Source organism: Arachis ipaensis, chromosome B3 (assembly GCF_059453495.1).
Source record: "Arachis ipaensis isolate K30076 ecotype BB chromosome B3, ASM5945349v1, whole genome shotgun sequence".
NCBI lineage: Eukaryota > Viridiplantae > Streptophyta > Magnoliopsida > Fabales > Fabaceae > Arachis > Arachis ipaensis.
Genome location: NC_142438.1, coordinates 7,174,133 through 7,188,637, shown reverse-complemented (window position 1 = coordinate 7,188,637; position 14,505 = coordinate 7,174,133). Strand labels below are relative to the sequence as shown.

At 33.9% G+C, this 14,505-nt stretch overlaps 2 protein-coding genes across 3 annotated transcripts; one reads left to right on the top strand and one right to left on the bottom strand.

Annotated features, from left to right (window-relative positions):
* The first annotated feature begins 2,061 nt into the window (after positions 1-2,061).
* On the top strand, positions 2,062-5,893 carry LOC107628898 (ras-related protein Rab7). The gene is made up of 7 exons (XM_016331529.3): positions 2,062-2,494; positions 2,825-2,851; positions 3,022-3,121; positions 3,900-4,046; positions 4,153-4,233; positions 4,392-4,537; positions 5,531-5,893. The coding sequence occupies exons 1-7, from the start codon at positions 2,442-2,444 to the stop codon at positions 5,595-5,597; spliced, it is 621 nt and encodes a 206-aa protein (XP_016187015.1). The 5' UTR covers positions 2,062-2,441; the 3' UTR covers positions 5,598-5,893.
* A 658-nt stretch (positions 5,894-6,551) lies between these two features.
* On the bottom strand, positions 6,552-12,746 carry CHB3 (DNA-binding family protein). Of its 2 annotated transcripts, none has more exons than XM_016331531.3 (8): positions 12,065-12,746; positions 11,099-11,634; positions 9,715-10,365; positions 9,201-9,358; positions 8,365-9,101; positions 7,978-8,168; positions 7,445-7,891; positions 6,552-6,801 (listed from the first exon to the last, which is right to left on the bottom strand). In XM_016331531.3, the coding sequence occupies exons 1-7, from the start codon at positions 12,537-12,539 to the stop codon at positions 7,517-7,519; spliced, it is 3,123 nt and encodes a 1,040-aa protein (XP_016187017.1). In that variant the 5' UTR covers positions 12,540-12,746; the 3' UTR covers positions 6,552-6,801; positions 7,445-7,516. The 2 variants fall into 2 exon arrangements, with proteins under 2 accessions (XP_016187017.1, XP_016187016.1); XM_016331530.3 differs by having other exon boundaries at positions 6,552-6,789.
* Between the last annotated feature and the right edge of the window lie 1,759 nt (positions 12,747-14,505).

Here is a 14,505-nt window from a genome sequence, read left to right as displayed (position 1 = left end):
AAAAAATTAAAAATGTATTTATCATTTTCTCTATATAAATAATAATTATTCAGCTTGTTTAAACTTTACATTTTGAATTTGATATTTTAAAATGACTCTTATAAATAGATTTTATAACCTCCAATGGAAGTAGAAACTAATTGTTAGTCCTTAAACATTATGATATTAGATTATACCATTTTTTTTTCTATCAAATATAGGGAGACTCCAACCCACCATCTCTAAGTGAATATGAAAAGACTATGTCATTGAGCTATAGCTCATTGACTATATTAAATTATAATATTTGAACTATAATTCATTGGAACAAATATTTTTATAATTAAATTTAACTAAGTTACACAAAATTAACAAAAAAATATGTGCCCATGTATCACTTTTCTTTGTGTTTTTTCAACACATAATTTTTTATTAAAAAGTACAAAAATTTATTAACATAGTACATAAATTTTGATAAATAATACAAAGAAAATTATACACAAAACATTTTATAAATATAACATAATTTTTTTACATAACACAAAATTTTTTATCTATAACATAAATTTTGTTGTGAAAACTTAGATACAGTTAATTTTATATGAAATTGATAATTAAAAATTATTAAAAAATTCGATTAATCTAATTAAATTATCATTTAACAACTCTCAATTATTAATTTTACATAAAATTAACTACACGTGGATTTTTACCAATATTTATACATGACACGTAAATTTGCTACGAATATATTTTATAACTCATGCGAAGTTACTTAATCGCGTAGTTTTCTTGTCCGGCAAATGCACAATAGACTTTATCTACATAATATTTGCTAATTAGCTCGTTTCGGTGTTCTTAGGTCTTAGCGTGTGTTTGGATTATAGTTTGTAAACGGGAGTTTGTATAAAATTGATTTTGCAAACTTGATTTTGATAAAGAGTAAGTTTGTGTTAAAGTGATTTATGTTTGGTAATTTTTGTATCAAAATTAATTCTAGTAAAATAAATGTTGTTTGGCTTATACCATTTAAAATCACTTTTAGATAAAAAATTACTAAAATAAACCTCAACTTAAATAATTTTTTTATATTATCCTATAATTTTAATTTAGATATTTAAATAAATTTTATTAGTTAATTTTATAATAAAATTAATATTTACTTACTAAAATAAAAATAACATATAAAAATAGATAAAATATATTTTTAAATAAAAATAAAACAATATAAATTTTATATATATATATATAAAAGAATATTTAATCAAATATGTTACATTTTAGTATTTTTTTACATCGTACTCTTATTCTAGTACTCTTAATAATTTTATTCTTAATATTAATTTGGAATTCAACGTTTATGATTTTATTATTATCTATGATTAATTTTTTATTTAATTTATTTTTTTAATAGAATCATACTCTATATTATAAAAAATTACACTAAAACATAGTATATGGGAATTACAATTATAAAAGAGAGTACTAAAAATAATAAAAAAATTAAATATTTACTTTATAGTAACGAAAATAAATCTGAAAATTCTTGATGATCTTTTTATATAGTATACTTTTAGTACACTATTTTTAGTATGCTATAATTTTTTATTATTATTATTATTTACAGTTAATTTTTTGTTTAATTTATTTTACCTAATAGAATCAATAAATCATATTATAAAAAGATAATAACAAACATAATATACAAAAATCACAATTATAAAAATGTATAATATCAAACAAACAGTTGAAAAAAATAAAAAAAATAAAAAATAAAAAAATAGAGTTCATATAAATAGAAATAACAAGAATTTTATAAATAATATAATAATATACATGAAGGATAAAATTGGTAAAAGATAAATAAATGGTTAGTATCATGGCTAAAAAGCTCGTTAGGAAAACGCAGAAGCTAAAAATAGTTGCTTCTTGTAAACGTTGGTTTTGGCAGCAGAATCACTTCTGCGTTCATGAAAAAAAATTTTGCCAAACCAAAAGTTGAAGCTTTCAAGAAGTCTAAACGTACTTCTTCTCTTCCAACAAATTTTCCAAACGCACCCTTACAAGTTACAACAGTGAACTGCAGAAATAGGATTAGGGAAAAAAAAAAGAAAGAGAAAGTTGGAAATTTGTACTAATTTGTAATTTGCCATTTAAGTGAAGTTTATTTATTAAATTAGTGTGTGAATCAGCTACAGCTGTCAGCAGGGGAATATTCTTCTCAATATTAGAAGGAAAAAAATTAAAAATAAAAAAGAAGAAGAAAAAAGATTGGGGGTTGTGTTGTGTGTGTGCTTTGATTTGAGGAGGACTAGAAAGCTCGCACCAAGTCTTAACTCTCAACGCAACTGCTTTGCTGAGACTCTCAACAGAAAGCGGTTACACCTTTTTTCCGATCTCTCTAACAGAACAACAACAAAAAGCAGTTACACTTTTTTTTCCCGATCGGTGAAAAAGTAACCATGCCTTCCAGAAGAAGAACTCTATTGAAGGTCATCATTCTCGGTGACAGCGGGTAAGTTACTTTTCGATTCCACTCTTTCTTCTTTGTTGCAAACATCATTTCTCTGCAGATCTTTGCTTTAACCTTCACGATTTCCGTTTTTCTGCTACCTACTTAGCTCAATTCGATCGAAAAAAAATTTTCTCCCTAGGATCTTGTATTTTTGTCGCTTTCTGCTGCGGAAATTGCCTTTTGTTTTCAACTTTTTTTCTTGATGCATACGCACGATTGGTTGATACTGCAAAGAAATTTTCACTATATGTGATAGTGATTTGAATCATATGTGCACTTTCAATCTTGGTAGCAGCTTGCGTTTATGTAACACTGTTTGTGCTGTTGCAGGGTGGGGAAGACATCTTTGATGAATCAGTATCCTTTGGTAGTTGGTTCTTCAAATTCATTCGTCCTTGCTTAGTTTATTCTTTTTTTTTTTTTACGCGATTTGTTTCGTATAGTTTAGCGCTGTACCAAGGGGTTACATATTGAATTTCGGTTGAGTAGACTTAAAAGCATGCATTTCCCTAACAAATATAATTTAGATATGTGAATAAGAAGTTTAGCAACCAGTACAAGGCAACCATTGGAGCGGACTTTTTAACAAAGGAGGTGCAATTTGAAGATAGGCTTTTCACCTTGCAGGTTTGTGAACGGTACTCAGTTGTGCTTTTTTTTTTTTTTTTTTTTTGGTGCATGTGTGTGTGCTTGACCATATCCATATGCATAAACTGGATAATTAGGTAAGTTGGCGAATCTCAGGGATATATCTGACTAGTTGCTTGAAAAATACTATGTGTTGGACTATTAATTTATCTGATACTACTTAGATTTTTCTGTATTTTATATGTTATATTTCATAATACATACTGATTTTAGGTAAAGAACTTAGGCTGCAACTCTCTAAGTGAACGAAGTTGGATATGTTGTTTCTGAGTGATATTATCAGCTTGTGGAAAAAAAACACTTAGTTGGAAAAGCATAACATATTTACCCGAGACTCTTACCATTTGTGATGATTTCTCGGATTAAGATTCTTTCCTTGTTGTACCTTTAATATTAGAAAGCCTAAGCCTTAAAGTGTATCAGTTGATGTCTTTGAAACCTATTGGTTCTTGTCTTCTTGATGTCTTTGAAAATGGGATTGTGGTTGTATCAGTTGGTACTGTTTCCTATTGTGTCTCAGAAATTGTTTTTCATCATATGAAACATTTGGATGAGGCACATACATGTGATTAGATATAATGATCTCACACTAGTGCTATCTGATACATCTATGTAACTTTGTCATATAAATAATGCTTGGACTCTTATCTAGATACATGATACAACAATTCTCTTGCTATCTCTTGAAAGTTTTAAGCTACAACAGTTGTCAAATTTTACTATTCTTTATTTTTATTTTAATATTTGCTCCTTGCAGATTTGGGATACAGCTGGTCAGGAAAGATTCCAAAGCCTAGGAGTTGCTTTCTACCGTGGGGCTGATTGCTGTGTTCTTGTATATGATGTTAATTCAATGAAATCATTCGACAACCTTAACAACTGGAGGGAGGAATTTCTGATTCAGGTAGGCCTGCGTTCCTCTTGCTGGACATATTTCTCAGTCTTATCTATTATCACAAGCAATGTCCAAGTGATTTTTCAAATGTTAAGCTGTGCAATAATTTTTTCAGGCTAGTCCTTCCGATCCAGAGAATTTTCCTTTTGTTGTTATAGGAAACAAGGTAGATATTGATGGTGGAAACAGTAGAGTGGTACGTTTTCTCTTTCCTAAAGTTGGCTGTTTTCCATGTTTCTTTTCTTTCCATCAAATGTTTGATTAGGTCAGATGTGTTCATACTCATAAAATACCTGAAATATACTGCTGGACAGCTGAACTACTGAACACAAGAAAGTGATTGTGTCACTGCAGGTTTCGGAAAAGAAGGCTCGGGCTTGGTGTGCATCAAAAGGAAATATCCCATATTTTGAGACATCTGCCAAGGAAGGTATTAACGTTGAAGAAGCATTCCAGTGCATAGCCAAGAATGCCCTGAAAAGTGGGGAAGAAGAGGAATTGTAAGTTCTCAAATGTTATCTCTCTTCTTCTTTAGTGTATGTGAACAAATGCAGGCACAAATACATTTAGAATCTCTGATTATAGAATCAGTTGATTGGTTGGGGGAACATACTATAATTCCGTTGGTGTTTTAGCTCACAAGAGCCATGTTTGTCTCTCACTCTCTTCAAAGGGGAAGATCTATAAATGATGATTATGGAAACAATTACAAACCATTACTGACATAATAATAATAATAAGGCGGGGGCATCCTTGAATAGTTGACTACTCATTATTACACCTTGAAGTTACATTAGATAGTACCACCGCACTTTAAAGTTACATTGGATATAGTGGTTCCAGTTTATATAATCATACCCTGCAAATGAGTATAACCGATTTTTTTAAGTTAGCTCTTCGTTTCATTTTTTTCTTGATTTAGTTACCAGATATTAGGCTGCGTTCAGTTCTGAGAACAGAACAAGACAGGATAATGAGAACAAGACACAGATGACAAGGACACAAAAATGAGTGTTGTATTTTGTTTGATGATAAATTAAATATAAGAAAGAAGAAATTATGAAAGTCTAATTTAATCATTTTTTTCTTGCAAAAAATTTTAGGAAGAATAATATAAAGATAAAAAATATAATTATGTAAAGTTGATAGATAATAAAAGAAGAAATGAAAAAATAAATTGTCGTTTTTTAGTATCTTAGTGTCTTTCTTGTCAGGAAGGAAACAAAATATACTAAATTTGGAAAATATGATTGTGTCCATGTCTCTGTGTTTGGAAAATATAATAAATTGTTTTGGTGACTCTAAACACAATGTTTGTGTCCATGTCTCATTTGCCAAATATGATTGTGTCTTTATCTCGGTATCCCGTGCCTGGAAACAAATACAGCCTTATAGATCTCATATATAATTTGGAAAAACTGAGATAATCCGATATGTTATTGATTCCGCGTCTTGACCGAAGCTCTGATTGTGGTAACTTTGTTTTATTGTAGATACCTACCCGACACAATTGATGTTGGAACCAGCAGTCAGCAACGGGCAACAGGTTGTGAATGCTGAGATATAGACTTGTTTTCAATACAATAAAATTTGTCTGTGTTAGCTATTTCTGGTGTCTGAGGCTTCATTGTACATTGGTGTTTGCTCAAAAACATATTGGTCAAGACCTATTTGCATGGTGCCTGTTTGATCGGATTAATTTTTCACCTTGTATGTCATTCCATTATTGTGACAGGCTTGCACGGCTAAGATAATCCTCCAGTTATGAATACTTGATTGCTTATTTTTCTTATTAGATACAATCGCCCAGAGTTCAACGAATCAAGGATAATAATACGATTTTTCTTCGATCACTAGTTGATAATTGTTATTTCATTTAGTTTAAACATTGTTCAAATTAGATGGGTAAAGACATGGTTTGTAGAAAAAATAAATTGTCGTTGTGACTCGGTTGAGGCATGATCAGTAATTACCGTTGATTGAAAGTCGCCAAGCATGATTTTGGCACCAGGATTCCGGCTGAATCATAATTAGCTATCAGAATGAATAAATGTGAGGACACACACACATGTATAAGGTGCGCCTTAGGATTCGATAAAATTTTTACACACATCTACGAACATAATCTAAATTTGGTTCGCTCTATCATGTTTGAGCTTTGGCAATTCCACTAAACTTAGGTCAAGGAAAAACATAACCTAATGTTTGCCCGTCTGAGTAACCAAAATATTTAAGTACACCCTTTAAAAGGGAGTGGATCCTCTCTAGTGAATAAAAAACTGGATGGTGTGAATAAAATACGTCTTCAAAACCGCTTAAAGGGGAGATTCCTTAATTTTCAAAGTTCGGTTGGGAAGCGGATTTGGATAAAAGAGAATGGTAAAACAAGCAGCATTGCCTTGCTAACTTGTTGACATATTCTTTAATAAAGTCGCCCAAATTTCCATATGCTGCTCCTACCCAATAATGAAATAGTAAATACCATTTTTAAGTTACAGGGATTGAACGCACCAGTTTTGCACAACTATCCACTTGTTCAAGTTATCAAACCATCCTCAAAACTACAAAACCAATTGCCCTCTACAAATTCAAATATATATCATATCACTAAATATTTCATCCTCTCATTTCTAGCCACTCATTATATATAGAAAAGATGAGCCTACAACAATGCACTATTGTGGTCACTGAGCTCCCAATAGCTGTCAATTTAGAGTTAGTCCTCACCAGCACTTGACCTTCGTCAAATTGACTGCATCAAATACTGATCATTAGTTAATAATGCAAGCAACTAATCTATAGAAAGTAGCAAGATTAGAACCAAATAAGCAACTAGAGCAGCAAACAAGCCATTTGGGGATGTCAAATAAATTAACAAGCACAGAATGATAAATCAACCAGTTGCTCTGGCATTTTATAAGGATAAACTAAACCAGCACAGAAGGTGGAGGGAGAATGGATCAAACACATTTTTTACAATAAAGAAAAAGTAGTTTGCAATGAAGCACTGGTTAACCATTCATTCCTCTCCTAGTCTATCATAATCAGATTTATTAAATGGAATCATACTTAGAAGAATGGGGAGCTGAGGACAGTGCTGGGCAAAGAAAACAAAATCTGGTTGTAAATATCCCCAATATACCAGAGTGAAAAACAGGTTGAAAGAAGAGCAATCTACATGAAAAGGCATGATTTCTATCAATTGAAATAGGATTTTATGTATTCTTAACTAGGAATATTTGATTTCATGTATATTCTCAAGTTGTTTTGCATATGTTCATTCTAATTCCATTGCAGTTCCTAGTTCTGGTCTGTCTGCTTAACTATACACACAATTTATCTTAATATATGTCATCATTCATTTGATGAAGGAAATGAACCACGACAAAATCAAAATGTTTACTCACATTGTCAAAGTGGTGGCAGGTGATCAGTAAGTAAGACGACTATAACTATTTTCTTCCATATGTAGTCTACATTTATTTTGTCCCAACAGACGAAAGTTTTTCCTGGCTCGGTGGCCGAACTGCGTTTCCTGCTGCAGTTGCAGATGCTAATGGGTTTGGAATGGTAGCAGCTGCCGTGCTAAAAGGTCGAGGAATTGGTGGTCTTTGGGGATTCATCATCATTTGTGGTCTTGGGAGCGAGTTTGCAAAATTCATAGGAATTCTATTGGCTGGCAAGTTTGGTGGTGCACCTCTAGATGAGGAAGGTGGTATACCAAGCCGAGAAGCAATTATCATAGCACGCTCATGGAAAAGCTTATGCCGTGACCGCTCCAAATGTTCCCTTACCCTCATTACTAAGTTCTCCATATCGCTGAAAAAAGCCAACTTTGCTTGCAACTTATGCAACTGCAAGTTGATAAAATTCACCAACAAAGTCAACGAATCAGCACATATAAATACAATGCAATGAACCTTACAAGCTAAGAGATTACCTGCTTTTCTATCAATGAAGAAGCAAGTTCTCGGATTTGGTCCTCTTCCTCATTTGCTAGAATTTTTGCCTTTACTGCTGCTGCAGCAAGTGTTGTGACTGCAGCACATTTTACTTTCTCAAAATTGTTATCATCTTTCTTCTCCGTCCTATCGTCTTCTCCTTTTGCACCATTCTCTGTTTGATCTTTGCCTGTCATCATATGAAGGTTATATTCGTTTTCATTAACTGATATATTTATGACGCACCCAAAATAAAAATTAAAGAGACAAAAAACTCATACTGAATTAGACTTTTGTTTCTACATACACCCCTTATTAGTTTACAAATAACCACTGCATTCGTTTTTCTTCTAAATGTGTCTGGATGTTGGGAAAAAAGGACAGACCTGCTTTTGTGCCATTTTCAGCACCAGAAATTGATCCAACTGGATGCGAAGGAGACATCATATCCACATCATTTTCTTTCCCATTATGTTCGGTTGAAACTGAAGCACATGGTGGCTGAGATTCACTTTTCTCTGGCAGCTCAACATCCATTACGGAGTCTTTCTTTTGCAGAGTGTCACCAGCAGAACTTGAAGATAGCGTTTGTGACTTGTCCTTGTCTGAGGGCACAGAATCAGACACAACATCAGTATTCTTTGTTTTCTCTACTGGTTCTGGATGGTTTCCTGCAAGATTAGCTTTAACAGACTGCCGAAGACCATTCTTGTCCGACAGACACAAGTCCGAAGCAGGCATGTCCTTTGTTTCCACTTCTGAATGGGACAGTTCTTTATTCAAACTTCGCTCTTGTAGCTCCTCAGAACTAGGTGGATTTTCAGCCTTGGATGTTGAACCACCAGAATCATGCAGAGTGGATGGTGCTTGATCATTGGGTAGCTTCGAATTGCTGGAGCCATTACCATTGTCAAGCCCACCCTCATGGTTGATAATAGCTTGCTCCTTTGAAGTATTTGATTTTTCCAAGTCTCCATTTTCAGAAGCTAGCTGTTTCTTATCTTCTGGAACATTATCTTCAATTTCCATGTTGTTGTGATCATTCGGTAAATCTTTGTCCTCTGAGATTGGTTTATCCTGCTTTGCATTTATCCCATCCTGGCCTTCCTCATTTTTAGAATCCCTATGACAATATTGGGTACAAAGTTGTAAGTCCCAACCAATCATAAATGGAATAGTTATGGAATTTTCAAAAGTGCACACTTTCCATAACATCACATACCTCGTAGTTGGTTCCTTATTATCTGGTTGATCTCCCAGAATAAAAGAATTCCTCGCAGCAAGCTCGGTGCCAGGAGAATTTCCCAAAATGGATTTTAAGGCGGTATGAGCTGAAGCAACAGCCACATCAGGACCCACCAAGCGTGCGAGGAAAGCTGCCTGTAGAAAGAAAAGCATGACATCAATGCATAAGACTGAACATTGACAAGGAGACATATACATGACAGGAAGGAAAGGAAGTAGAAGCATAGTATTAGTTAAGCAGTAACAAATAGTATATAAGAAAAAAAATTAAATACTAGCAAGTTAGTTGTTACTTATCATGCAAGCAATAGATATAACAGTATAAAACAAGATGATAACAACAACATATACAGAAAACTATAAAAATTAATTTTAAATCATTTTTGAACTGATAAGACTTTAAATAAATAATTCAGACTAAGTTCTTGTTGACTGTCCAAAAACATGGAATTGGAAATGCAATTGTTCATACACCCAAGCATTTAACTTACCAATGCCATGACAGGATTACCAACTTCAGCAAATGAAGATGGGCCTTCGGGTTCAGGAGAATAACCAACAGCTACAAATGCTTCCTTGAGAGCAATCAGGGCACAGTCATTGCCTCCTTCTGGACAAATTTTGACTTTATCGGCATCTTCTGATTTAGAAGTTCCCTCACAGGTTTTCTCACCCACACCATCCTCTTGATTCGGAATCTCCTGATCTACTTTTGCCTTAACCTCTTCAGACTTAGAAGCTTCACCATGGCCTTCGGTATTATCACCAGTGTTATTCTCATTACATTCAGAAGCATCTTTATTTGCAGATGCATCATTGTTAGTTGCAGCTGGATCTGCTGTTTCTTTACAACTGGTTTCAACATCATCTTTACAATCCATAAAGGCATCCTCAATAGGCATTTGAACAAAGTGCAAAATGCATTGAGCTTTTGATTTTGTGCCAACGTGCTCTGCAATTTCGTTCCAATTTTCTTTATACAGTTCTAGTGCTTCAAGAAGCAAGAGGGTTTCCTGATCAGTCCATTTTCCACCACTAACTCCTGCAACTTCAGCTGGTTCCATGAGTATAAAATCCGATGAGGACATCCCGGAGCCAAACTTTCTATTACTAAAGCAGTCGGAACATAGATCAAAATCTGCCTGTCAGACACATCACACAACTGATGAAATATATAACATGAAACAAAGATGCGAATAAATAATCATCAATGGAACAAGCATTCCAACAATGCATGTTTGATAAATCAACTAAAAGTTAAAATAGTTAACCAACTAGTTGCAAACTAAACGAAAATCATTATGCCAACAAAAAACCTACATGAATAAGGACATTCTAAATCTGCAAACACCAGGCCTAATGCATTCTCTTCTAAGTTAGCCAGTATTTGAACAGGTCACTGAGTTGATTTTTCAGAACTATTGAATATGATGTTGTTCATAACATATTAACTTCTGCTTATGCTTCCGCCACTGACAGATGTTACTATAGGGCACTTAATGAACAAATATTTTGAGAGATCTAATTCAATTCAGGTAAGATTAAAATTGGTTCTGTACCATAAACCCACAAGGTATCTGAAATCTGACACAATATATCTGCTGCAGAGATGACAAATAGAAGTTACCAAATAAGATTTCTAGAAGCAAAACATGTTAAAATTTTTACTCAGATGGTAGGAAATGCAACTACACTAAACAATGTACATTACCCTGTGTTTCTACAAGAACATCAAGCTTCGAATAACACCATATTTGAGAAGTACAGTAGGAACTATAAATTAAATATATGTAGTTAAGGTTAGGCAAATGAAAAAGTCCTTCATGAACCACTTAATTACAAACTTCAATGACTAACTCAAAGTCAGATAACAACCTGCTTCTGGCAATGGTAACGCTTGCGGGAACAATCAGCCGAACAAGAGTTGCAATGATACTCAAGCATCTCAACTGCTGGCCCCTCTTGTTTCACCAATTCTTCAGCAATTGCAGACTCCGGAAACAAGCCAGAGGTCGTAGCTTGAGTCATTAGGCTAGCCTTTTGAACAACAGGCGGACGCAATTGGTGCATTCCAAAATAGTACAATTTTTCAAGCAAGGAATTCCTTTCCGCCTCCCCATCATCACTTGTACTGGCATCAGCAGAACCCATAGATGGGAAAGGGTGGTAATTAATTAGACCCCAATAGTCCAAAAACTCCATTATCTCTTGCCTAGAATCCAAGTCTCCAACATTAATCTCTGACAAATCTTTCACTTCGATTTGTGTGTTGGGATTTGCATGAAACTTCTTCATTACCCAATTCCTTATCTCCATGTATATATCAGGAGTACGACTTTCAGTTTTGCCATTAAAGAAAGAAGGCATCATAAACTTTTCAATTGGATGAATATCAGTCCATGAAAACCAACCTGAAACTCAATGCCAATTGTGAAAGGATAAATCATAAGTCAATAACTAAACATTGAAAATTTATTTTGAGAAGAAACCCGCTCAGCTTGCCTAACTCAAATTTCTGAATTCAGAATAACACATTCAATTTCCTCGCCTTCTTCAACCAAATATACAAACTAAGGGTAACATAATACAACAATTGCAGATACCAATAGAACTAAAGAAAAAAAAATCAAAATGCAAAATGGTTGAAAGTAAAATGCCAATTGACAGAGTCTATCATATCTTCAAACGCCAGTTAAGCTGAATCACTCATTTCAAGAGACCGAAGTGAACAATTATCACATGAAGTAAAATAAAGAATGTGTCATGTACAATTCACAACATTGAAACCATAAAATTTAAGTCCCAAAGCTAAACAAGAACAAATTAGGAACAAATCCTCACCGCAATGACTCGGAACGACATGAGAATCAGTTCCACGAGATCTGATAGCTTCGAACGCAGCTTCCATCGAAGCTTCCAGAGACTCCCGCTCGCTCGCCTTCCTGATCTCCTCAGCCAGCGCCACCGCGTCCGCGCCTAAACCGCGCTCCGAGTGCTTCACAGCCGGCGGAGCAGAAGCAGAAGCAGCGGCAGAACCGGGCGCGGAAGACGACGCAGCGGCGGCGGAGGCGGGGATTTGACGCGCCCTAGTGAGAGGACCATTGTGGTGAAGGGGAGGAGTGTGGTGGTGGAGAGGTGAGGGCTTGTCGCGAGTGACGCGCTTAGAAGGCGTGGAGGAGGAGGAATTTCCGGAGAGGGAGCTGGCCTTGCGCTTCTGAGCTCCGGCACGGCGGCGCGTGGATGTAGGCTCAGATGCGGGTGAATCGGCGGTGGCGGAAGGAGGTGGAGGTGCGGCATCGCGACGTTTCTCCTCCATTGGAAGCGAGAAATTGGGGGTTTGGGTTGGTTTGTGTTGTCTTCTTGAGTGTTCTCAATCTCGAGAGATATACGTCATCGCATCAAACGAAAATTTGATATTTCCACTTTTCTCCGTATTGCCTGCCCCTAACCGCTTCTCCCCTTTGCCCTTTCTTTCTCTCCCTCCCTCCTCGCTCAAAGCTAGGAGTTTATATTAAATGACTTTATTATTACAATGTAAAATCATTTTTTATATATATCTAATTTATTGCATAAAATTATATCAATAAAAATAATTATATTGAGTAAAGTATCGTTTTTGTCCCTAACATTTGAGATAAGTACCAAAGTTGTTCCTAACGTTTCAATCGTCCTATTTAAATCCTTAACATTTCAAAACTAACTCAATGTTGTCCTATCGTTAGGGATCCGTTAACAAAATTGACGGCGGGGACAAAATTGAGACGATTTTGAAACGTTAGGGACTTAAATAGGACGAAAATGTTGGGGACAAAAATGATACATAGAAATAAATTTTAATTTTATCCTTCAATAATATCAATTTTTTACTATACAGAATATTCAATTATTTTTTAATCACGTCTAAGTAAATTACATTTAATCATATTACTTTTATTTTAAATAAATAAATTTTTTTTAATTTCACTCTTAAAGATTTTTAGTTATCATGAAATGTTTGTAGAATGACTAGTATATAAATTTGCAGAAAAGAAAAAAATAATATATATATATATATATATATATATATATATACAATAAAATATAAATTATACTTTTTGTCTCTAATGTATCAAAATTTTTTAAAATTATAAAAAAATAAATTTATTTAAAATGAAAGTAATGTGACTATGTATAATTTATTTAGATGTAATTAAAAAATAATTGAATATTATGTACAGTAAAAAAATAATATTATTGAAAGATAAAATTAAATTAAAATTTATTTTTATGTATCATTTTTGTCCCTAACGTTTTCGTCCTATTTAAGTTCCTAACGTTTCAAAATCATCTCAATTTTGTCCTGCCGTCAATTCTGTTAACGGATCCCTAACGGCATGATAACATTGAGTCAATTTTGAAACTTTAGAGATTTAAATAGGACGATTAAAACGTTAGGAACAACTTTGAGACTTACCCCAAACGTTATGGACAAAAACGATACTTTACTCAATTATATTTTATATTGGCAATGTGAATTATAGATGAATATTATTTCGAGGATTACTTGAAATGTTGATTTGGGTCTGAACGTGAGGTCCATATCCCTTTGTATGGCAACGTCTGACTTATTGATGCCGATGTGTCGCATGTCCGAGTTCCTCGTGAAGAGGTCAGGTGTTTCCTGCAAGAAACTCCGATGCTTAAATTAGCAAGGACTTTAGGCAGAAATTTTTTTAGTAGATTAGAACGTGTCTTATACTTAAGGGGTGTCAGTGTATTTATAGTAGTGTCAGTAACCATATTTGTTGGAGTAGTTCCATTTTTATGGATAAATGTTTCCTTTCTTTTAGAAGTCTGTTAAGATCTCCCTTTTGGATGTAGCGGAAGGATATCCAAAAGCAGTTACTTATTTGGACAAATAGAGTTGGATCCCTCTGTCAGTGTCCGACCTCTAGAGGTCGGATATGGAATAGAGACCACCTTCTAAGGTTAGGCCATTTATTCATATTGGGCCTGACTTTATGTTTTGAGTAAGGATACGAATAAATATAATTCGGTCATATTCGAAGACTTATAATTAGTTTGGTAAAAAAAATTTCTATGCTTTGTCTCATCATTATTTCTGTTCTGCTTTACCTTGTTAAATTTTTATTCTGTATTATCTCGTGGCGCTTTTATTCTATGTCTTTATTTTTGGAACTCACGTCATTTTAGATTTATTCTTATACCTCGTTCTTCTTCTTTTTGTGACTAAATTTGACATCATTATGGACAAAATTTTCAATTTATTTCTTTTATACGAA